Source organism: Stegodyphus dumicola, chromosome X1 (genome assembly GCF_044657685.1).
Source record: "Stegodyphus dumicola isolate Sdum_Otavi_A_Nest chromosome X1, ASM4465768v1".
Taxonomy (NCBI): Eukaryota; Metazoa; Arthropoda; class Arachnida; order Araneae; family Eresidae; genus Stegodyphus; species Stegodyphus dumicola.
Genome location: NC_140780.1, coordinates 36,357,305 through 36,383,509, shown reverse-complemented (window position 1 = coordinate 36,383,509; position 26,205 = coordinate 36,357,305). Strand labels below are relative to the sequence as shown.

The window sequence follows — 26,205 nt, the reverse complement described above, 5'->3', positions numbered from 1 at the left end:
CCGATGTCCCTCTTAGGAGTCAGAGACTCATTCACGTGAGGTGCTCTGGTTTTGCAAAGTAATTGAGCTGGACACGTCGCGCCTCTGCTCAGTTACCGTCAAATATCGGCTCAATGTCAATTAGATATTGAAATGTTAATATTACTGTGTATTCTTATGGTAATGTAGATTTATTTTAAAGAAATAGTATTATGATGGTTACCAGTAGTTTATACAAGACTACGTATCTTTTATTATGTTCTTACTGCAACCGCACTCTTCGGAAGTTTCTCGCATAATTTTTCCCTCTTGATTTTCGGACGGTAAAATTAGTTAAAAATAAACTGAAGAATACCCTAAGAAGTACGGTAATAAATTCTTTTAAATAACATTGATCACATCCTTCATTTAGGCTTATGCAAAGATTTGATTTTCATTTCAAAGTGTTATTAGCCTACATTTTTTATTAATATAACAACTGTATGAACTCCTTTTCCAATAACTGCAGCCTGCACGTGAAAACGATCCTTCTTAAGTCACGTATTTTAATATTAATCAAATAAAAAACAAAGATAGTAACTAATCTTTTGGTATATTGAAATTATGACAATCTTAGAAGATACTGGGGTTCATTTTTAAAAGCACGTTACTAATTTATGACTAAATAATTGCTGTTTCATATAAATGATCGAAAATCGTTTTAATTTTAATACCATTAAACCCCTTTTTCAGCATTTTATAACTTTACTTCTGCAGCATTAAATTTTTTTTTTGAGACTTTCAGGATACATATCCTGTTACTATCGAATAAAAGAAAAATAGCATGCTAAATAGAAGTTCTTCAGTTTAAAAGGATAATAATAAAAATAATCAGAATCAATAATTATGGTATTTAATTATAAAATTTATACATGCAATTTAATACAAGACATTTACATAGCTTGATTTGCATAATTTAAATATTCTGCATTATCTGAACTTGATAACACGTTCTTGAGAAAGTGAGCTGCAAGACTACTTCTCCGACTTGGGCAACAATAATATTAGAAGTCTAAGGTTGCGTTAAAATCTGGCAAAAAAAAAGAGTACTTTGGTTAAATATGCGAACTATAATATACCCTGCATAGTAATAATTTCTTCCAGTATTTTAAAAAATTTGAAAATTGACGATGTATTTAACTTCCAGCCACTTGGCATCATTCGACGAGTAAAACTTGTTTTGAAAATCGCTGCTCACTTATATTGTTGAGGCGACTTTTTTAGTCCTTTCTTGGTTTACTGATTCAGAAGTCAAACAACAAAAATCAAGCCTTTCTTGGTTTACCAAATTCTTTTATATTTCTCGAGGCTTCTAACTTAATGATTTATACTTCTTGTAATAACCACCGTTATAACATTATGTGCTTGTCGTGTCATTTGGCTCTCCAAGCCTGACATCTAAGAATGTTGGTTACCATGGTGACAAGCGTCAGCAACCAAGGAAGAATAGCTAGTAGACTCTAATCATCACACTAATTCATAACCGTTAACTTATAGCATACAAACATTGATTTGATCGAAAGCAGTGACCAACTCAAGCCAATATGACTAGGTTTTATTGGTTAATGAAAAGAGAAATATTTCAAGATTTATTTAACGAACATGTATTTTATTAAGAATTCATATATTTTATCTTAATAATATTTTATGCACATCAAGTATGTTATGAATTGTCCCTTTTGTGAAAGTTCAAATTTTGAATACATATCTAATAATCTAATATAGCACTGAATCTCTCATAATTAAAGCCAATTAATATCTATTTCACAAGGGGAAAATATTACGTAACTAATTATTTTATTCTTTGCACAGGTATAAAAATAAACGTATTTTATTCAATATACGAGGCAATATATATTTAAGTATTTTAGACTTAGAATAAACAAATCTGTACAAAGGTAAGGAAAATATCTTCTTTTGAATGTTACTTCCTACACTTTATTATTTCAGATTTAACGTTTCTTATATTATTGATAATGAACTGTCATTGTGCATGAAATCTTAAGTACCTCGTCTATCTTAAGTACCCGAATAGTAAATAAGAAACAGAAAGCATGTGTATAAAAAGAGAAAAAAATATGACTACATAATAGAGAAAATAAACACAGGGCTCTATTTTTACGTTTATTCAAACGCAAATTACTCAGAAAAGAGGCCAAAATGCCTAATCAAATAGATTTAATTATTTTTATTGTTTACATTGGAAGGTATTAAAATCAGGTTGATCGTTTCCCTCAAGCAAAACTACTCGTGTGGCGTTCGAGAAATCGTATATTCGATATCATTGTAACTGTTTTAATTCTTTTAGCCAAACTTACTTTTCTTATGCAAGAATACTATCATAATACTGCTTATATGTATAATGCAAATTATGCCATGTAACACTCTATATGAGCTCATTCTATCTTTATTTTACTCGAAAAGGAATAACTAATAATGTGCAAACCTCTATCAAAGTCATCAATAATAGATTTCCTCAACGCTGCACGATAGTAGGTTCCCTCGATATTTGTCCATAAATTCACATCTGAGGCGTACATAAAGTAGCAAACAGCCGCCAGCTGTACATGAAAATAAGTAATATCTCTGAATAGTGGTCTGATGATTTTAATCATTAAAGCATTTCCAAACACGTATGAGTTCATGATTAGCTTTGGCAATGCTTGCTTTTTTGCACACTGCCCCTTTGTTTAATAACTTTATTGTGCAAGATTTTACAAACAGTTATACTGAACATTTTTAACTTTTAATTTCAACAGTTCATTATTATAATCTTAGTAGAAGCATAAAGATATCTAGCTAATAATATCCTATCATTTCTTTTTAACTCAGCAAAAAAATAGTAGTTACGTGATATAAGCTGTGAAGGAAATATAATACAAATTGAGTAAATGTAAGGTTATACTACTATTAAATTTTGAACTGCAGTTTTAAATAATTTATGATTTTTTGTATGCGTTGATTATATTATATTAAATACGGAAATTATGAAACAGCTTTCAAAATTTATTTTTGAATATAATCATATAAAAATCAGAAATTATTTAATAACTGCTCATTAGGTACAAGTTTTAAGTAATTTTTATTTCCGTTCAAAAAGTAGCTCAAACGCTTACCTGGAATGGCATGTCAATAAGCTCTTTCAAAGCGATCTTATGATATATGAGCACCTCATAGATGACGCATACAGCAAGTACAGTCACGCCGTGTTCTTTCGTCAGCATAGAACATGCTGCACATGTTAAAGATGCGTACAGGTAAATCCATCTACGTGAGCACAATTCAGGGTAACTTCTGTATTCGCAGTACTTGAAATAAAACATTATGCAAAGCAGAAAGAAGAGACAAGCCCCAACGTCAGCCCTGCCAACGACACCTGCCACAGCTTCAGTATGTATGGGATGTGCAGCAAACAACAGACCTGCTACTAAAGTCGGTATAATGCTTTTGAGAAACACCAGGGCAGCCAGTCTGGTAAATGCTGCTGATGCCAGAGCGTGCAGGAATACATTGGTAAGGTGGTAACCCCAGGGATCAAAGCCACCAAGCCAGTGATTGAAGCGAAACGTCAAGACGCACATTGGTCTGTAGGACTTGTGCGATCCACTGTGTGTCAGTGGTGTTCCCCAAAAGTCATTCTTGAAGAGTGACATTAGAGGTGTAGTGGGTAAGAGATCCTGGTTGGTCTTTATGGCTCGACTGAAATCAAAAGAAATAAATAAAAATTTACTCTTTGCTCGCAAATACAATAAAATAATTCACACTTTGCAAATGAAATTCTATAAGTAAAATATCAAATAAGTATTTTCGGTTATAAAAATTCTTACATTTCTTACAGCAAATATAAAAATAATATATTTATATAATATTTATAAATATATATTATAAATATATATAATACTTATAAATCATCGATATTGTAAATTATCCAATTCCTAATCGAATATACATAATAATTTATAGTAAACAGACAGAAGAAGCTTGGAATATACTAGAATCTTAGAACATCTAATCAAATTCACAATATTAATTTCATTGGAATTATATGGAAGCATCAGCGCAAAAGAAAGATGCAAGCAAAAGAAATGGCAAGGGAGATTCCCCTTTTAAAAATACATAACAACAAAAAGGTGGATGAGCCTACTTGTATGTATTTATAATTTTTGTTATCAGTTGTGAAAGTCTGTACACTTCATAAAACATTTTTGTTACTCATAAACAAAACTTTATCCTAATGCTAGGCAATATTAACTTAATTTTATTCGAAAAGAATTAATAAAAAATATCATTACATGATAATATTTAGACAAGCAATTATATGGTACAGCTCTGCTTTCGAAAAGCATCATTTTTCAAATTCGTTGTGAGATATTTTTCCAAATATTCAACTATCTCCAATCATTTAAACTACGTAACTTGTATGGAAATAATAGAGCATATTTTCTTTAATTCTGGCAACCATTTTACAAAGCGGATAAGTTCATTATATATATATATTCATTGAGTGACAAGGATTTAATAATCGGATGAAATTGCCATTTGCCAGTTCTTTGTCTGGGGTAATAATTTCAAAGGCAAAATACATTCATTGGACTAAACGCTTTGCATTATATGTATACACTCTGTTAAAAAATACTTTGCTTAAAATCATAATGACACTTTTTTTTTATTACGAAAACCTCTCAGTTTGTAGAAAGTAATGTGTAGTTACAAATCTTAAGCTCCACAGAATGGTAAGAGTTTGTAGACTTACAATTTGTTTGGACGTGTGTATGATTTGACAATTAGAAGGCGATCTGGTACAGTAAAGCTGGTACATTAGCTTGGTTATAAACCTTTTTGTTGTTCCCGAAAAGAAAAACAAATGATGCGGCGCATTGAAATTCGATAGATCATTTCTCTTTTCGCTATTCGATAGCTTGTAGGCATTCATACTATTTCATTTCTTTTAAGTAGTCTTTTTCAATTCGTGAGTCACTAGAAAAAAATAATTACTACCATTATGGCATAATAACCATCACTTCCCTTGTATCATTAGTATAAATAGTTTTAAGTTAATCTTTTCCATATCATTGTTCCAACGATAACAAAGTCTCTTACTACATATATGTATACACATCTATTAGAACGTAATGCATATGACCTATAATAGTAAATATAATACGAGAAGAAGAGATCTTCGGCAAATAAAGTGTTGAAATGATATTTTAAACGAAATAAGAAGCTGCGTTAATCACTTGAACAGAAAAGCAATTGGAATACAAAATTAATTCCTCAGCTTCCCCAGAATGAAATTATAACGTAAATGTATAATTAAAGAGTAAATGGAAATAATACATGATTCAATCTTAAATTTTGCATGCGTTTTCTAAGACTACAAATACTTTAATCAAACGAATCTATCGTTTGTAAGTATTTATAGTTAGTCAATAATCCGTGGTACAATGAATGAAATTGTATCAAAAGATTAAGCAGAGAATATATACTGTTCAGTATGCGCAAGAGAGTTAATTTCGTTGCCTTTATATTGAGGGAAGCTTTCAATCCAAGTCGTGCAGAAATTCCAATATATTACGAGGTTTGACTCTAAACCGTTTGTTCTAAATGTGGCCTTACCGGTGTCTCCAAGATATAAGTACTTTTCATAGCAGGGATCATAATTATATATCCAAAACATTTTAGCCTTGCAAGCTGAATTTAGTAATCGAAAATCTGGAACATGACGTTGAATAAAATTATCAATAGTTTAACAACTTAGCGAATCATTCGATGAGAACTGCTTGTTGAAATTTGACACCTTGACAAGAGAGCACATTAAAGCACAAAAACGTCCGAACCGCTGATTATTATTGAAGCCTTAACGCTAAATGATAAGAGTATTGATTGAGTGTGTGGTCTGACATTTAAGGCTAATGATTAGTAAAATCAGATTTGAAGCTTAAATTATTTATTTTGCATTTGATCCGAATAGTACAATAAATGGGTGCTGAGCAATGTTTTATGCCTCATTTTCTCTGACTATACAGCAGTAATATCTTCAAAGATCTTCAAAGAAGGAAATAAAATATTAATTGTTCTCTGTTGCGTTTAAAATAACGTTATCCCTGCAATAAGCATCAGTAACTCAATTTTATTACCATCAAGGCCTTTTATTTATACAAGATGTTTATGATTCCTTCTCCGATGCTTCAACAACCTGCAGACGTACCGCTAAAAGCCTTCCAAAACAAAAACCATGGGGATGGAGAAGTAAGAAGGTGTGCCTTAGCGAAGTCAAGTGAATTTCTTTTAATCTATTCCTCAAACTATTTACGATGGTTCTTATTTAAGTTTATAACAATATATTACGACATCTTCTTCTTGTTTCATCTTTATAAGGTCTGTCTTTAGTTCAAACTTTTTCTGCTTTCAACGATTAAGTTACACATGCAAAAGAATATTTTGCTGAAAATAACTAAAAAATACAAAAGTGATACTGGGACGTGCAACTACACATAGAAAACAAGAAAATAGCATTTCAGCTTATACCTACATTCTCTTTGAAATGAACTATCTGATCCATCGAAAGAACAAAACTGTTCTTTACCATTCTTTTCTACCTTTCTTGAAAGAGCACAAAATGTGGATATTCCGTCAGCAGAAACGTACAAGCACATAGCCATCATTGGAACATGGATCACGAAATTGCAGTAAAAAGTTCCTGTGCTTTTCCCGTGACTTTTAGACAGACAGACAGAGAGAGAATCCACATAAAATATCCATAAGGGTTTTCTTTTAGCTTTTTTCTTTCTGTTCTTTATTTTTCTCTTTCTCTACTGACAGTCTTAGCCCATCCCTTAAAGCTTCCACCCGGCGTCTGATGGTTTCAACCACTTTCGATCGTGAAGTTTTTAGAGCCGTGGCGGCAAAAAGTAGAAGACAGTGGCGTGCCGAAAACAACTTCGGGCGAAACCGCAAGGAAACAATTGAAGGTGGATTCTTTTGTTTCATTTTTGCCCTTTTTTACCTTTTCTCTTTGTTCTCTTACCTCAGATTTCGAGGAGGTAGTTTTTATTTTTCTTCCTGTTTGACAGAAAACGAGAATTCAGTTTTATTTCTCTTATTCAGTTAACTAGAATGGTTGAAAAATTAGGCAAGAAGTGTACAATAATGAAGAGAAATAAGATGAACTATTAAACTAAATGAACCCTGACTATATACAACAAATCAAATACGAATTCGGAATTTAATGCACATGCATACTAGTAATTTTCCTAATTAATTTAGAATTCAGAGCTTTCTAACGAAAGATACTTATTTGTGGACAGTAGTAATTCAGACACAAGTTCAAAAGATGAGGAAGAATTTTGCCTAAATTTTTATTCCAGCTTATCTTTATAATGTCTTAACATTTACCTACTTAAAATAACAATTTATATATAGAAAAGAATTTCCTTTGGAATAAGACATATTACTATTTCCAATACTGGCAATTTGTGTCCAAACAAAGGAATTTGCATATGGTAGCACTTAAATTTTCAAAAGATTTTATGCTTGAAACTGCCCAATTAATATCATTGAAATAGGTGACTGAATTTCTTTTATTTTCCACGAGGCGGGAGATATCATCTAATGAACAATAATGGAGGATCGGTATCTTGTCTTATAAGTAATGAGAGAACTAGCGATGGTAGACGTAGGTGAAGCTGCAAGACAGTCCTCTACAGGACGTCCGACACTACTATACTGGACGCAGGGTAGTGCAGTTTACATCTGCCAGGAGACTACTGACTGGAGATGCGATTTTTCTGCTTTTAAAAACGTAAGAACTGAGTTCCCAGCAACGAAGTTGAATGCTCTATACCAGCGGTTCTCAACCTTTTGACTAACGCATACCATCTTTAGTACCACCACTACATTTTACAATGATTATGTTTAAATTTCAAAATAGAAATATTTAAAAATAAATTCTGAAAGCTTTCAGATTTTATATTGCTCCCAAAGGGGCGATTTTAAACGTTTCGTGTGTCACTTTTATTTATTAAATATCATGTTCTTCGCACTTAAAACACATAATAGCAATATCATCAGCAATATCACAAAATATTTAAAAACAGCAAAATAGCATACCTTTAGAATTTCCGATACATAGCCTCGCGCTAGCCCGTATAGGGTCATAGGGCAAACTTTGTTTTGCAAGGAGGACCGAGCTGCGCCCTAAGCTCACATAGCCTCGAGCGCAGGGTATTAATTTTTTTTTTTTTTTTTTTTTTCCGTACAGTGTTTTCCCTTTTTCACTTTGAAGTCGTTGAGTTTGCTAATCAAAAATTAGTTAAATTTCAAACAGATAATATAACAAATTCGAAATTTAAAATTCGGGCTTCCAAGTGGGCATGTTCGGTTGGAAGACTACGTTATTCAAAATTCGATGGCTCTAGGTACCGTATTTTTTTTTACAGTGCGAGAAACATTCATGCATTAATGCAGATTCTTCATTATGTAGTTTCTTTTAACATAATACGTGGCGATATTGGTGGCAACAGTTTGAAAAATGAATCTACGCAAAATCCCGTTTTGAAATTGATAGCCCTTCTGTTCTAACGCCTCTTGGGCTAAAAATATTTTGCAATTTGCACCACGTGTTGGCTATTTGAATTAAATATGCGCACATAAAAGTATTAGATTAAAAATTGGTTACCATTCTAATTATCAAAATTTAAGTTACAAAAAATACTTTAATTCTAAAATTTAGTGCGAAATGTCGGCCTGTTTAAGAGGAATCAACTTCCTTATGTCTGGTATCATTTCATTTAGTTTTAAGCGTAAATTAGAATTCAGATTTAAGTTTGTTCTGTATTTATTTTTTAAATATAACTTGGAAGAAAATCCCTGTTCACACATATAGGTTGTGCAGAAAGGCAATAAAAATAAATAGCCTTATTTGAAATTCTTCTAAACTTTTTCTTTCGGTTAAGCCAAAAGTTAACAAGTGAGTTATTTTTTAAATCTTAAGTTAGATTTCGATTATAGTAAATTTCTATCAATTCTTCTTTTTCTTCGCGAGATAAAATTTCAGGTATATTTGAACAAATGGATTTCTAATGCAATTTTCTTTTTCATAATCCTCGAGAAAATACATATTGAAATTATATATCAATTAAAAACAATGATTTTTAATGTTGGATGCAAAATTTTCTTCTATTTTCAAATTATTTTGGGTTAGAAAAACTTTCTAAAAGGGGCAAAAATGATTAAAGTATTATTATCCAATTATTTGATTATTAGCTATATTTTTTATCATTGCCTTTATTTGATCTCTAACGGTAAACAAATTAACATTGTGTCCTTGTAATCCTAAATTTAGTTCATTTAACTTTCTAAAAAAATCAGTGAAACTTGCTAAGCGCGCCAACCATAATTCACTAAATAAACATTTTTGCAATTCAAATATGAAACACAGAGGAAAATTGAATTTCTGATCGAAGTTCAAAAAGGCGATTTAAACCTTTGCCTCTCTGGATAATCACCTTACTTCGGGATATAACAAAAGCGTTTCATGTACACTGCCGATCTCTTAGCATAAAATCGTAAATATTCTTGAATTTAAAGCTCCACTTTTAATAAAATTAACAATTTTCACAGCTTGATTTAAAACGATTTTCAGGCTTTCAGAGATTGTTTCGGCTGCTTCACGAGCAGTAAGTAAATTTAGTTTCAGGCGCGACTTTCTTTATTTGAGAAATCACTCCGGAACGGCAATGCACTTATTCCAAGAAATATCATTCTCAGACTTAAAATTGTAAATTACTTTGAAATTTTCACTTGCAGTTGCGCTAGCATGAAGAGATTCACAAAGTAAGTACTCTTCAGTATTCCTTTAGCTGCTTCGAAACGTATGTAAACTAATAATTGAACAAAGTTTGTTATATCAGTACTCTCATCCAATTGCAATGCGAAATACTCACCGTGTTTTATTTTTTGAATAAGTGTCTTTTTTTATAGAATTTGCCATTTTATGGACTCATCGACTTACTGTATCATTTGATGATGGAATACTACGAGTATGAAGTTCATCAGCCGCTTTTGAGTTGAATAATGTTAAAACGATACATTTAGCTACTTGTAATATAACGTTTTCTCCAATAGTGTGAGCATGCCCAGTTTTAGCAATTCTTAGGCTTACCAGGTAACTAGTTACCAAAGCCTTTTTCACTTGAAGTAACAAAACCTTTCATTACTTGTCTACTATTTTTGAACTCCGATAATTTCCTCTTAGAATATTCTTCAGATTTATCGTTTAAATTGGCATGCTCACATTCAAGATGTCTTTTAAGAAACGATGGTTTCATACTTCGATTGGATAACAGTTCATCGCAAACAACAAATTGAGGTTGAGGGTCTTTTCTCCAATAGTGTGAGCCTGCCCAGTCTTAGCAATTCTTAGGCTTACCAGTTAACTAGTTCCCAAAGCTTTTTCACTTGAAGTAACAAAACCTTTCATTACTTGTCTACTGTTTTTGAACGCCGATAATTTCCTCTTAGAATATTCTTCAGATTTATCCTTTAAACTGGCATGCTTACATTCAAGATGTCTTTTAGGAAACGATGGTTTCATACTTTGATTGGATAATTGTCCAAAGCAAACAACACATTGAAGTCAAGGGTCGATTTCATCTCCATTTCAGGTAAACCCAGATGATAAATAACTTTCATTATATTTTCAATAAAGAATTTTCCTTTTCTTTTCAATTTTCTTAGTGTTTGTACGTTGTCCTGGATCCATCACCCGTGAATCGTTACTTCTCCGCTTAATCAATCCTAGACATTTTCCATTTTGAAAAGCTAAGTTTGCTTTATTATTTTGTCACACATATTTAAATGCACAATATATTACGAGTTCTTCAAAAACAGACGACGATATTCTCAAATCACGTAGAAAAGTAAGGAATACAAAGCAACAAGAAGACAAAATACCTTTTGTTAGAGACAGTAAATCGACGTAAGAAAATTATTCTAACTGAAAATAGAGCAATATGTACCCGTAAATGGTGGCGACATAAAGTTTAGGCAGGCTAATAAATCGATCACCTCTAAAAGAATTAATAAGATACGATTGTCGTTTTATAGGAATTTATTTTTATTTCCTATTGATTAATTCCTTTCTTGTAAGTGGTATTTTTCTCAATACTAAACGAGCCCACCAGCGGCCGAGCGATAATGTCGCTGAACACTGGTAGTTCGGTCCGAGGTTCGAATCCCGCGAACGGGCTGGCTGCATGGGTGTTTTCGTGGTTTTCTCCATGTGTAACGTGTATACGAGCCATTTTCCCTTAGAAAGTCCTCCACGAAAGGCATCCATCCCCTTAGGCAGATAGCCCTAGTGTGCTTTGCCATAATTAAATACACCACCACACCATACCTCAATACTAAACGGCAAACATGAGACTGCTTATTTATAAATACAATAAAAGTTCTCTGTTAAATTGATTTTTTCTGTAAAAAAAGTAACATTTCAGCCCTACTCTGTTTAAAAGAGTATATTTGTTAAAAGAAATACAGTACAGTACATACAATGAATAAAGTTGCAGAAATTTAAATCTGAAAATCTGGAACTAAACGCCAACCTTTTCATTTCTAAAACTTATACAGAAAAGTTTCGTAGGTATTCTTGAAAGCGTATTCAGCAATTTGAGCTTGCATTTCTAGTCCAGCAACAAAATCATCAAGAAATACAGATGACAGACAGCGACATATTGCAGAGTTCCTGCACGGAATCACATCCGAAATCCGGAATTTCCTGCAAGAAGCCGAATAAACGTCTGGAGTATTAAGACTTCCGTAGACGATCCGGAAAACTTGGGATTTCAACTTCTTTTTTGCCCACTCTGAAGCGCTTTTGATATTCCCATATTTTACTTTATTTTATACGCTTAAAGAAATAGCGAGTAAAAAGTTTAAAATAGGGATGTCAAATTAAGCTCTTGTAGTTTAATTACTGCATTCAATATGAGTCTTCATTTTCATCACCTGTAGCAAACTGAACTACTACAGGTTTTTACAAGAGCTATGTATTTATTTGAACTAAAAGAATTATTTTTTATGACCATTGTAATTTTATAACCGATAATCTCTAAACTTTTAAACTTTATGCTAGCATTACATGATTTAAAATTTCAGTTCTGTTAGCATTTCGTAAAAAGAATGCCAATCAAATACTTTTTGAATGAATAAAAATAGCAAATGAGTGGCTAAACTAAATTCATCAATTGTTAACGGGATATTAACCATAATAAATAAAAATGGATGTTCAGATTTTTGTAAAGCATAAAAACTTTAATTCATTCTTTACAAATAAGAAAACATGAAAGGAAAAGAAAGAAAGACAGAAACTACGTCGGAATGATATCTCGCACAGATAGAATAGAGGAAGAAGAGGATTTTACACACGCAAACATAGCGAGTTCGTAGTTTTTCAACATATGAAAGAGAGAAGAAAAAATTAATCTTTCTTCGGTATTGTCATCGTAGGTTTACTCATATTTTTATTTTCATCTAAACCTCCATGCTGTGATAAAACATATATCAGCTATCTGAATTTTTCATCTTAAAAATTCCCTATTTTGAGGTTTATCGCAATAAAGTTGTTGAGGTTTTTTTTTTTTTATGTAGCATATATGTTAGTAATATTTGTAGTTTCTTCTGAAAAGTTAGGAAGTTTTGGTTATTTGTTCTATTTCAATAACATACAGGAAAATTTCATATATCGAACGTTGAAATGGGAATCAGCAGGGCAGTGGGGAAAAATTATGTTATTCAATCTAAATTAAATTTAATTCAGTTTCTCGATTCTTTTCCATGGATAACAACAGAGGTCGGAATACTTAAATAAGTGTTCCTTTCCATAAAGGATTACACATAACGAAACCTTCCAAAGTATCAAAATTCAATTAATAACACCTAGCCAAACGAGAGTAAGCAAAGCCAAAACTACTAATTAAATTTTAAGTTTAACAAAAGTTCAGTAGTTATTTTTCTTTTATGAGCAGAATAAGATGTATATTTCGAGAGTAGTATACTTCAAACTAATTTCAAAAACTTGTAAAGTGATCATTTAAAATTTTAAAGCTTTTTATAGTAATTCTTCTTAAATACTTATTTTATGCTACTGAATACGAATTTTCTTGAAGCTGTTATTTAAATTGACTTGTGTATTTGATTTAAAAAAACTTAAAGTGTATTTGATCAGTACGAATTAGTGAAACGTCTTTTTTTCATGTATAACGTCACTTTAAACAATTTAATGCCATAACAGATCAAGCAAAGAAAGAAAAACTTTACTCTTTTAGATCAAGATCTTCATCGTAAGTATTAAATTAGAAAGATCCATATTTTGTCTTTAATAACATGTTAAGCAATAAGGATTTCGGCAGGAGGGCGCAACAAAGTAAGAAAAAAAGAATTGTCATATGTAATAATCGTCGCGCAATAATCTCTGTCATCCGGAAAAGTGCTTCATCCATTTTCGAAATTGAAAATGACTACCGATTACGATTTCCGATTCGATAACTTCTTAATGCATAAGTAGTTTAGGAGACACGCTTAACAAGGTTTCATGTGGAAATCGAAAACGTCGTAGAATCCAATATCTGCCTTTTGACTGCAATTTGTCAGCGGAATTCGAATATTAAACCAAATGCATCGTCGACAGCACATACCAATGAATGCGTTAGTTACAAAATTTCACACTGAGTGCGCAGTCGATAACTGTATCTCGAAGCAACGGACTGCAAAATAAGCCCAACGGGAACTATCAATTTTCCGTAATCTTGAGCCGATAAAATATCGGCGGGAAAAGTTATCCGCTACGTGCTTTCCGAATCGAAACAGAGAAACTCAAAAGTCATCAACAGAAGTAATCGATGCGGCCAAGAGACAATTTCCGGATTAAAAGAAGCAGAAAACACTCCAAAGCCATCGCAATAAATGACTGTTATCCAACCGCATCCAGTGGATGGATTGTTAAGACACTGACACTTACATGTGTAGCCATCTTCATTCTTAAAATGTTACAGTGCAGAAAGAGGTAACACCATCATTAGCCTTTGTTGCTTCTTTTAAAGAGATGATATTTAAAAATGAAGATATACTTTATTTTCAGAAAACACAGCTGCAACAAAAGTGAATTATTTCAGTTCTAAATATTATTCTGTTCAAACTACTAATACATAGTTTCAGTAATCTAGGCAAGAATCAGTCTATACTAAAGCGATTTCTTTATTTTCAGTTCCCTTATCTAAAGCCTAGATACGTACAGATGCTTTTTTACGTTCCTTTGAGAAAGAAAACATCGATATTAATTTGTAGAGTCTCGGTCATTGGGATATTTTTTAAGCAGAAGCTATGGAAAATAAGCGGTCCTCTCGCCAGGACTCGAACCTCGTACCTCTCGAATACGCGTCTAGTGTGCTGACCATTACACTACGGAGGCATGCCGAAAGGAGAAAGAGAAAAACTTATAAATTCAGTCTCTTACAGTTTTCTTCATTCCAAGTTTTGGATTAAAAACACGAACACAAACTAATCCTTGCCCACGATATTTCTTTCTTTCTTCTTTTTTTTTTTTTTAATATCAGAAATGTCAGATTGTAATCCTCAAAGTTATAGTAGTCTTTTCATAAAGCTATACAATAATATGTTTACGTTAAATGATTACTTATAAGCGGTTATTTCTGCGACTCATTTACCAAAATCAAACCTTTTCTTGAAAGAAATTATACTACTGTTTCACTATTCTTATGACCAAAAATATTTTTGGTCGGTCAGATACGCCAGTACACAACTGAGATATTCGATAGTGTTTGCACTGTTTGGAGAAAGGTTTGAATTTACTCTTCTCTGTTTAAATTTAATGTACGGTTAATCGATATAGACTTTCATTTGATTATAAATAGATAAATTATAATATAAAGCGATTTGAAATAAGGAATTATCAATTAAATGCTATTACTTATAGTCTTTTCCAACAATATATTTTTTCTTCGAGTCTGAAAATTCTAAAGGAAATACGTGTGTTGTAGAGTCATTAGGTTAATTAGAAGCAGAAAAGATGAAAAATATGCAACCTCCTTCTCCGGGAATCGAACCACGGATCTCTGGAATACCGACCCAGAGTGCTGAACCACTACACCACGAAGGCATTCTAGGGAAGTGGGAGAAGTACCTTATAATGTATATATTTCTTTTATCATTATCTTATTTCAGATATATATATATATATATATATACTAATAAACCTGTAATAATTATAACCAATGTCATATATATATACCAATAAAAGTATAGTAATTATAACCTATTCAGTTTTCTTCGCATAAAAGCAAGGCATTATAAGTAGAAGGAATTGAATTTGAACGAAATTTGGCCTTATTATTAGTTTTGCTCATTATACATTAAAATCCACTTTTTTAAATAATTTGTATTTTATCATTTCTTACGCAATATTACTAAACTATAATATTAAAATTTTTATAAATAACTATAATATTATAGACTATAATAATAACCAAACTATAATATTATAGAAATGCCGTCTTGTACGAGAAGGTGGCAATGAAAGATGGTTAGAAAAATTCAAGCAATCGGACACGTAACACAGACAATGCGAGAAGTGTAAAATATTTTATAATTTTAAAATAATGTAAATACTATTAATAAAATTTTATTACTTTAAGTACAGTGTTTTTAAACTGTGCTTCCGGGTGTATTTTAAAGTTGAAAGTTAACAACCGTAATTTAAACTGAATTTCTAACTTAGATTGCTAATATTACGCTTGTAGTTACCTGAGGCTAGCGCTGCACCTGCCTCACACTTGTAACGGTTGTGTTCACAGCTGTAAAAAAATAAAGTAAAATAACCGTGTTTATGCTCTCAGTTATCGAAAGAGGATTATTATTTTGTCTGGTAACTGCAGATTTTAAAATACGAAATAATCCTCTTATTGATGGTAAAAAGAATATAAGACTTTGCATTCTTTCAGCGATTTACTTCAAAGTACCCAGATTCACTCTAAAACTCATTTTCTTTTCAACAGACGCCACGAAGCAACATTTGCAGAATAACACTATAACATTACAGGTTCTGAGAAATGTAATAAAAATTAGATCTTGTTTGCAGGTACAGTTTTGAAATATTAAATTTAATTAAAATTCTAGAAGCTACAAGGTCAAATTAAATTTAAGGTACGTGCAGATATTTTGAAAATCATCTCTTGTAACTAACCAGCTTTCTTTATAAAGATTATCCGATTTAGAGCTTGGTTCCCTAAACTCTGGATTTACCCTCGAAGTTACATTGGAAGTCTCAACATTAGAGAAAATAAGTATTAAATTAATTCTGACGTGACTTACATGAAATGCAGAAAGGATCTAATTAACTTGCGAAACGCAAAGTGAGTTGCACTGATAAACTCAACGCTGCATATCAAAGCAGCGCATTTCAGAAACTTAAACAGTTAGTAACATTTGTTAGCTATGCATATGTATTTCGTCTGAGAATGATTTCAGCGCTGAAGACACATTTAGAGAAATTAAGATAATAAAGGATAGGCAAATGGTATTTTCGCAATCGCTAACACATCACAAAGATTCCTTTCGGCGCCTCAGCTGATATGCTGTGAAACTGAGAACCCCTCTGTTTGCAAGGTTATAGCCAAGATGAATAATGTGTAGCAATCTTATTAAACGAAATCGAAGGAATTACTTCATCGTTATGATTCCTTCATTGCATCGACAATGAAGCAAATACTTCCTCTAGAATTGAAAAATATACTAATCGCGAAGTTCTTAGCTTGAAATTCTTGTAAAGATTTCAAGTGAAAAAAGATATATTTGATTGTAACTGTTGAACTATTAAAACTAATTTCAGCTGTTATACTATGTTAAACTATAAAACTAATTTCAGCTGTTATAATATGTTAAACCATTAAAACTGTTTTCAGCTGTAATACTATGTTAAACCATTAAAAATAATGTCAGATGTTATACTATGCTAAACTATTAAAACTAATTTCAGCTGTTATACTATGTTAAACCATTAAAACCGTTTTCAGCTGTAATACTATGTTAAACTATTAAAACTAATTTCAGCTGTTATACTATGTTAAACTATTAAAAATAATGTCAGATGTTATACTATGCTAAACTATTAAAACTAATTTCAGCTGTTATACTATGTTAAATTATTAAAACTAATTTCAGCTGTTAAACTATGTTAAACCATTAAAACAGTATACAGCTGTAATACTATGTTAAACTATTAAAACAAATTTCAGATGTTATACTATGCTAAACTATTAAAACTAATTTCAGCTGTTATACTATGTTAAACTATTAAAACTAATTTCAGCTGTTATATTATGTTAAACTAATAAAACTAATTTCAGTTGGTATTTCTTCTCAAACAATATTAACATGCATTAATATGCACTTATTCCGACACATAAAAGTTAAATGGTATAGATCACAAAACAAATAATGTTGTGAAACGGATGAATATACATATTTTTAAATTTTAATGATATTACATCCATATGCTACTTCTATATCTTCTATATTACTAGCTCAGTCAGATTCGTTAAAAATTTTATTATATAAATAACAATTATGGAAGGATAAACGGCTTTTAAACCAAGTTTTTTAAGAAGTCTTTGCAATTAATATTATACTAAAATATCAATTAATTATTCATACGAAGCGTATAAATAGATTACTTAAATCAATCTGATGTCCAGTACATTTGATATTCAATACATCTTTAACTTGCCATGTGTAACTTTTCAGATTACCTCTTGAGAATACTAGTATTTTTATTCTGGTAGCTGCAGCTTAGTAAGATTAAAACCCTGTTATATTGAATGATATGCTAATTTATTGTGAGCATTTTGTTAAGACCACACGAGTGAGATCTCTGCAGAAGAGGCAAACCTTTTAGGTAATGTGTGTAAGTAGAAATTATTAGGAACTGGTAACTGATTTCGGTAGCACATTACTCAATGCGGAGAAGAAGCCTTTGTCCTCCAAACAATGTACTAATTTATAGGCCAAAAGAAAAATGTTTAATTTGTTTACTTGCTTTAATTTCACATTTTATTTACTTATATTTCTTACTGTGTCAAAAGAAAAATCAACTTTCTGGGTATATGATGTAGTTGTAATTTAGGCATTTCATTAAACGGCGCACACTCGAAATGCTATGATGCTCTACCTTAATTGCTCAGAAGCTTAGAGAAAATTGCAGATTCCTTTTTGAAGGGACGGATAAAAGATTGGATAAAGATATTTATTTGACATACATTAATTAAAATTAGAATGAATTAAAAAGCTTTACTCAGTAAAGCAATGAATTTCGTAAAACCACTGCTGACTGTTACTAAATCTAGTAATGTAATATTCCTATTTTTGAGATTAAGTGATGCATCTAAGAATATTTAATTTTAAATCTTTCGTTATAAAGTCCAGTGTTCTTAGGGAGCATAAACTAGACTTTAAAAAAGACTGATGAAGAATTATCTTCATGTCTTGTGAAGTACAGAAAAAAAAAGTCAAATGAAGAGTGTAAAAGTCAAATGAAGAGTGTAAAGTCAAATGAAGACCCTTTTATTTGAACACAAATAAAAATGACCCAGCTTGGTTTTACAGAAGCCAACACTTCTGGCTTAACTTAAATACGTAATGTTTAACTAAATCATACGTATTGGCTTAGCCTAACGGCTCACAGAATAAAGTAACGCTCATGAAAGGCTCTGGTTTGTAGAAATCCGGCGAGACAAGTCAAATGGCTTAAAGCACTCAACGCCACAGAATCAAATCACTATACAACGTGGCCTCAAGTAGGCAGAAGACGCTCTAAAATTAACATACGAAACCTTCGCTTAAGTAGCACTTCGTTCTCCCTCAATGTGAATAAACGCTCGCTACCTCATTTACATTCTGACATGAAAAGCGTAGGGGAAAAGAGAGTGACAGAAAAGTAATTGAACTTAAAATTAACAATTAGTTGAAAATAAACAGATAAATCCTTACATTATCATTACATTGTCTCTTACAAAAGTATTCCAAATTTTATCCGGATTTTTAGAGTTTATGCAAATGATAATATCCAAAATTCAAGGTAGTGATCGTATTATTCGCTATTCACGTTTTTCTTAATTTAGTTTGACAAATCATCATTTAGAGAACTGAGTTTAGGAAAGTTTTAAGAACTCGTATGATTATATGAAAGTTTATCTTTATAGGTCTAATCCTATGATATACAAGGTTCACTGTCGTGCAAGGAAGATTATAACTGATATAGAAACGGTGTTAAATCTATCTGAGCAAACATACCTTCATATGGGATATAACGAAAGGGGGAAGTTTACAGAGTAGCAATACGTATTGGCTTTTAGCAGATTTATTGCACTCGCACAAGCTGCGGCATTTTCCCGCGCACTTGGTACAATTTGTAGGAAGGTACTGCTTGGAAATGGGATCGTTAAATTTTACGACTGATCATCAGACACACATACCTTTCCTATGCTTCGTTAATGACTGCATCTAAAGCTATCCCTAGTCCCTAAAACTTCCCGTGTTTGCCATCCCTTAAGACTCCTTAGTCCCAAGGTACTAAATGTGAGGAAACCCTGCCGCTGACTAACAAAGAAGACCATCAAAGCGCTCACTCGTGGTTCATTGGAGAAATCTTCGCGAGATGGGATTTCTGAGATTGGAAACGGCATAAAATCACCATCGGGGATGACCGAGAATATAAAAATCAGAAACAGCTTAGAAGTTGGAAAAGTGAAGGATTCAAACACACAAAAAGCTCGCAGTAGTAATCGAAGATTGAGAAGTTTCGTAAATGTGCGAAAACTTCGCAAACTGTTGTTTTAACTCGGTTTTTCTCTCCATACCAGGAAGAAGGGGGGATAAAAAATAAATTTTGCATTTTAAAAGGGATGTCTATAAATCATGAAGGCTGAACTGATCGTAAAAACTTATACCTTAGTGTTACGTATCTGGCGAAAACAGAAAATGATCAAAACAAGCGGGGGTTACTTTGAATTCATTAACGCATACAGTAAGGCTAATGATTTCGAGAAACATGAAAAAAACTTTAAAATAAATTACTAAGTCAACATTTTGAGGATATATGCGGCCAAATGATCCTCATTTTCGTCTTCTTATGTGCCTGTAATAGTAAGTTTCAACTAAACGTTATTATGTACTTCCATTTCGAAGGTGAAATTTTCTATACTTGTGCAACGTATTATATAGCACTTAACAAACAATTAATGTTGTTTTGTGTAGCCTGGCTAAAGTTGTAGCGTCATTAGGTTATTTCGAAGCAGGAGACATAAAAAATGGGCAATGCTCTCGCCGGGACTCGAACCACTTATCTCTCGAATACGTGTCGAGTGTGCTGACCACTACACCACGAAGACATGGTAAGAAAGCGGGAGAAATAAAGTAAGTTATTATGTGAGGTAAATTATTCAATGAAATAGGGGTATTTTAATAAAATAATCATAATTGAATCAACCGAAAAGTCTCAATGGCGACGAAATGAAATTGTTCGCAAAGTATTTATATACTTCACATATAGAGGAATTGTAAATTGTATTAATTTCTTTGCCAGACAATATCAGTGTGTATCCTAATTAGATTACACTATTTGCTAACAGGTTAAAAACATTTTCAAAAGCATTTATGACTGACATTTCAAAAGCATTTATACACTGATATTACAGCACAGACCTTATTCCAACAAACAGTACATACAGCACAGACCTTATTCCAACAAAAAAATTTTTAGACGGCATTTCAAGTAAAGAAGCAGAGAAGATTTAAGGACGTGAAAATGGTTATGAGTTGAGTTTCAATCAATCTTTAAAATGTATTATCGAAACATTATTATTTCAATACGGAAACTTTCAAAGCGGTTTATCAAAGCCTGTGGTGGGGAAAAGCACGTATTCACAAGCACGTATACATATAACTGCGGTGTAGGAATAATTTTTTTTGCAGTGGTTCATGCCATATATAAAACAACTGATGATTTGGAAAGTATTTTATTGGTTTTATGGTTAACCACATTTTCAAATCCCTACATGCACAATATATGCTTGTTTATTTTCATTTTTGTAATTGATTTGATACTTAAATCTAAAGCGTACTTGCCTTTGGATTTACGTCTTCTAAGTACAAATAAATCTAGCAGCCATAATAGAATATGATACAAAATGTAGCTTATTAGAAAAATTATTATGTTAAAATTAATTATTACGTTTCTAATATTCAACACTATTTACGTAATCTAATATATATTGTAGAGTCATTAGCGTTTTTGATGCAGGAGAGGGGAAAAGTATGCATTGCCCTCGCAGGAATTCAAACTCCGGACCCCCGGAATACGCATCGGGTATGCTTCAAATTACACTACGAAGGCATGAAGAAAAGAGGGAAAAAATATCTTATATATTTCCCCATTTCGAAGAGCGACGGGGGATGAGGGGTTCCAATGGCCAGATCCTGGTGGTGACGAACTATCGTCCACCACCTTTTTCTAGTTCGGGAGTCACTGTAGAGTCATTAGGTTGTTTTAAGTAGGCAACGTAAAAGATGAGCAATGCCCTCTCCGGGACTCGAATCTGGAGCTCTCGAATACGCGCCGAGTGTGCTATCATTACACCACAAATGCATGCTGGAAGGAGGGAGAAAATACCTTATAATAATATATATATGTGTGTATGCTGTTCTTCATGGTAGCGGCAAATAATTAATTGAAAATGAATTTGCTTACGAGAATAATCACATTTTAAATTTATTTACGAAAGTTTCTGTCTACAATAGAATACTCTTTCTTTACTTTCGATTAATGTTTTTTATTTCATCATCAATTCCAAGCTAGATTACAGATACGATCCCTCCTCTGCTGCATTCCAAAAATTGCAATGATTTGAGAAATGTAGCCACCACGTATACATCATGGGATGCCTGCAATCATTTCTCAGATTCATTTGATACGAAAGAAACAGCATTGTCCCCTTTTCCATCGCTCACGTGTGAGTCGGTTTCAATTTATTACAGAAACATACTCGCAACTAGGAACCTCGATACGTAAGAAGAATTCACGATCGGAAAAGGAAAGAAGCTTTTTCTTATCCCCTTTCATCCGACTGAATTCTTCCATTTTTTTAAGGTCGGAAAATTCCGTATCCTTTCCACTCTAGAGCGACAAGTGATTCATGAGCCTTCTATTCTCGAAACTTCCCCCCCCCCTCCTGAAAAAAAATCATGGGCCTCGCGAAGTCGCAAGAAATGTCAATTCTCCAAGTTCATGCATTGACGCTCTTTTGGAAACCAAACCAATTCTGGAGATTCGGACAGAAGAGAGTAAAGAACTTTTCTTCCACTCCACCCACCCACCTTAGTTTAGGTCTGTTCTTTTCTTTCTTGCGCTGTTCTTTCGAAATCGTTTCCCTGATCTTCGATAGCCCGTTTAATCTTCTGTGCGGCTACTTTTCAATCAGGGTATGGGGACTTCGGAGAGCATTTCCAGTGAAAAAAGTTAGTCGTCTATTGTCTTGAACAAGTGAACAAGGCAGCTTTTAATCTTTCCAATCTGTCTTTCTTTTTATGCATTTACTTCTTAGGAAAATATTCACTCCAATGATTTTAAAACATAAAAAGGAAAAGTCTTTTTACCCTAGCTTTTTTTCAAATGACTCAAATGAATTATACCATCGCATAAAACTAGCTGGTTCATTTAGCGTTGAGGCGCTAATGATGTTTGCTGATAAATGAAAAACCAATAAGCAATTTCTATCCTTATTTTATCAAGATGTTACTGTCTGATTTAAATAGAATTACCACACACGCATTATCTTCATGACTAAATCTGCCGTCGAGAGCACTACAGTAATGTTTACTTTCTATAGGAGGCTTATGGAAAATGGCTTATATTTTATTAAAAGAGAAGTGATCTTTATGACAAAATATGAATTCAAATTTTAATAATGTGATTTTTTATTTTTTATTTTTTAATTTTTGTTAGCATTTTTAATGATACCCAAAGGTGACACGTTTTGAAATAAGACCTTAATTAAAGGAAAGAGAGAGATTTTGTTTAGTGTGCTATAATTTGTGATAATATTCTTATTGAAAAGAGAATATTTAGTGAAAAAAGCAAATTCTAATCGCTCAATTCCGACTGATTCGTTGGGCTTCGCTATAAAAGTTTGTTTGGCTGGATGTCGAACTCATAATCTGCAGACGATTGCTGTACTAGGTGCTTCCACACTGACAATGTTTTCCGAATTTCTATTTGAACTTCTAACTTTTGGTAGCTTTTCAATGAGCGCAACGTTTAAAATACATAATACTTGAGGGTCTTCGACGATGTTTTTTAAAACATATTACTTTCTGAAATGAAAACTCAATTATATTTGTATTTTTCAATTATATAGGATACATACGGCAACTCTTCACTTTACTTTCGGTTGCGATACTTGTACATTATCCATGGTATAATGTGAATAATTGGTTAAATACTACAAGCAACTCATTTCTAAACTTTGAACTGATATCTGAAATTTTTACTTCAGTTTAGAAGCATGCCTCAAAATTCCTGATTTATCGTACTTTAACGTAAGTGATATGGTTGCAGTTGGAATGAAATTACTCTTCGGAAGTTGAAAGGTTCTCCTTTCACTCTGACTTACTAAGGCAAGGCAGTGCATTACACTGCATGGTGACATGATTCTGAGATGGATGTTAAGAGTTCACGATATAACAACTCTCCGTTCATGATGATATAGAGTAACACAGCGAGACGTTTAACAGAGCCTGGCCTGGTAGATGACGAAGCTAGTAATAAATCACGCCCCTGACAGGTCTTGTGGGATCAGCAAGGGATTAGAATACGCGCCGGAGCTAAACTAAGGTGTAGATTGATGACGTAGTCACTAATTGCAGACAGTGGGCGGACTTAGAGACCTTGCTCGGAAGCTGCTCGTTCAACTGATGCTGTTAAGTCCCCTGCGCCATCTTATGGATTGAAAATGCCTATGCATGAGGTTATAACTCATAGACGAGAGCTCGAATTAGACGTCATCACTTCGTCGCGCGCCATTTACGCTACGAGGATCAAGTTTAAGTATATTCGCAACCGACTTCCCTTGGAGAAGTCTCACGGAAGTGGCTATTAGAAATTAATTATTTTTATAAAACGTCCTCTTCTCGTCGTTCCTGATCATTCATAGAATAAAGATGAATGTTCAGGGTGAAATTATTTTGACGTTAGAAACGTTTGCAGATTAGTATTATTTTGCCTTGCCATACTTCACATAACCATGACACTACTCTACGAAGACACGTATTATCCTTGCCTTTGGCCAACTGTCAGTTTTCAGAGGTGTTGCTATTCGATGGTTCATAAAATCGTCAAATGCAATTTGAAGTACAAATTGAGTGACTTGAAAGCCACAAACATATTCCTTAATGGTGAATGTATTTATTTTATTTTTACGATATCGTAAATTGGTGAAATTTACAATACATATACAACTCATAATTTATGAACACTTCCTTCATTATTTGCAGTTTATAAAAGCTGCATCTGATGGCATATGCTACTTAATTGGATACCGAATAATCATTCGTACTTTGCCTAAAACTGAGTCTTTTTAAGATATGTCTAACTAGTGAAATTTATAATATATATAGCTTATTAGCTTATTTGATATGTAATTAAAATATTTAGTTGTTCCTTTTTATAAACAATTGACAATTTTTGTAAACGTTTACATCGTTATATCAGTTAATAAAGACGTTTCTAATGCCATATAATAACTCCTGTGCAGAATAATCATGTCTGAAACTTTTAATGAACATATATCAGATATTAATTAACACACGTCATAAAAGTAAAAAGTGAAAAGAAGTCCTTACTATTCTGACAAGTGTAAGACATTTTTTGCAGAAAACTGGTAGAAGGTAATATAACAATCAACAATCGATGTTTCCTGCGTTAGAGGAATATACAAGTAGTAAGAAAAAATTAAATATCTCAGCAAATAAAAATTTAAATGCAGAGTTTAATAAATTTCACTTTTCTGCTCATTTAGTTAGCATTATTTAAGTAAATTTCTTTGAATTATTCAGAAAGATTTGATTGTGAGCTGAAAGCTAAAATGATAACCCGTACCCATTTTTTGGATTTCAGAGATTTTAAAACAAAATTGCTAGCCGAGTAGTGGTCAAGAGGGTAGAATTGTTAACAGTTTCTATAAATGTAATCCTCTGTAGGCAGCGAAACTTTAATTACTTTAAGCAAATTAAGATAGAAATGCTATCGTTGAAAGGCTATACATTCATAATGAACGTAATGCACTTTGTACTGTATATTCTATACAGGTTGATCCCTCTCTGCCCTCCGTACTCAACAACGAACATTATCAAGGATTCTGTGTGAGTCTAGTTTTATTTTCTTTTTTACTCATATTCGTCATTTAGATGAAAACAAATTTTTCCTTGTTTAATTTTTCAATGTGTATATTCCTTAAATTTAACATGAATATAAATGAACAGGGTAGAGTATTTATAATGAAATCAAGCCTAATGTGCTATAGATTTCTTACGAAAGATAAATACATTTTATTTATCATATAAATAAATTACTCACAAAATTTATCTTTTTACTTATATAACAGGAAACAAAATAGGGCAAGAGTAAAATACTCAACTATTTTGCTTTGTACCTGTTGCAGAGAAAAGCAAAGGGTAACTATTTATGCTACTCATATCTTGCAAGTAAATAATTAGGCCTTAGAAGTTAGTATTTAACATTTCTGATTTTTATACATTTCTGTATATTATTTATCCACTGTCTGACTGTTGCACTTCTTAAATTTCTTTATTTATTGAAAAGAGAAAAAAAAGCGAAAATTATGTAACAAAATGATCTAGAATTAAAAAAAAAATCAGTCGTTTTATTTCATTTAAAGTCTTTCATACCTGTAGTATCAGTTTTAAACATCATATTTATTTTAAAATTAGTAATGAAACATTTTACACCAACGAATTCTTTCTAAATACCAAAATTCAGACTAATTTATCACTATAATTTCCTAATAAAGTATGAACTACATTAAAATATTTTAGGACAAGGCT

At 32.2% G+C, this 26,205-nt stretch overlaps 1 protein-coding gene across 3 annotated transcripts in view; it reads right to left on the bottom strand.

Moving 5' to 3' along the window:
- LOC118184298 (protein O-mannosyl-transferase TMTC2-like) overlaps positions 1-26,205 on the bottom strand; it is a 797,990-nt gene that overhangs the window by 95,329 nt on the left and 676,456 nt on the right. For all 3 annotated transcript variants that reach the window (XM_085807157.1, XM_085807158.1, XM_085807159.1), the window contains one exon: positions 3,135-3,717. In XM_085807157.1, the coding sequence (XP_085663283.1) occupies positions 3,135-3,717 (583 nt within the window). The remainder of the gene's footprint in view (positions 1-3,134; positions 3,718-26,205) is intronic.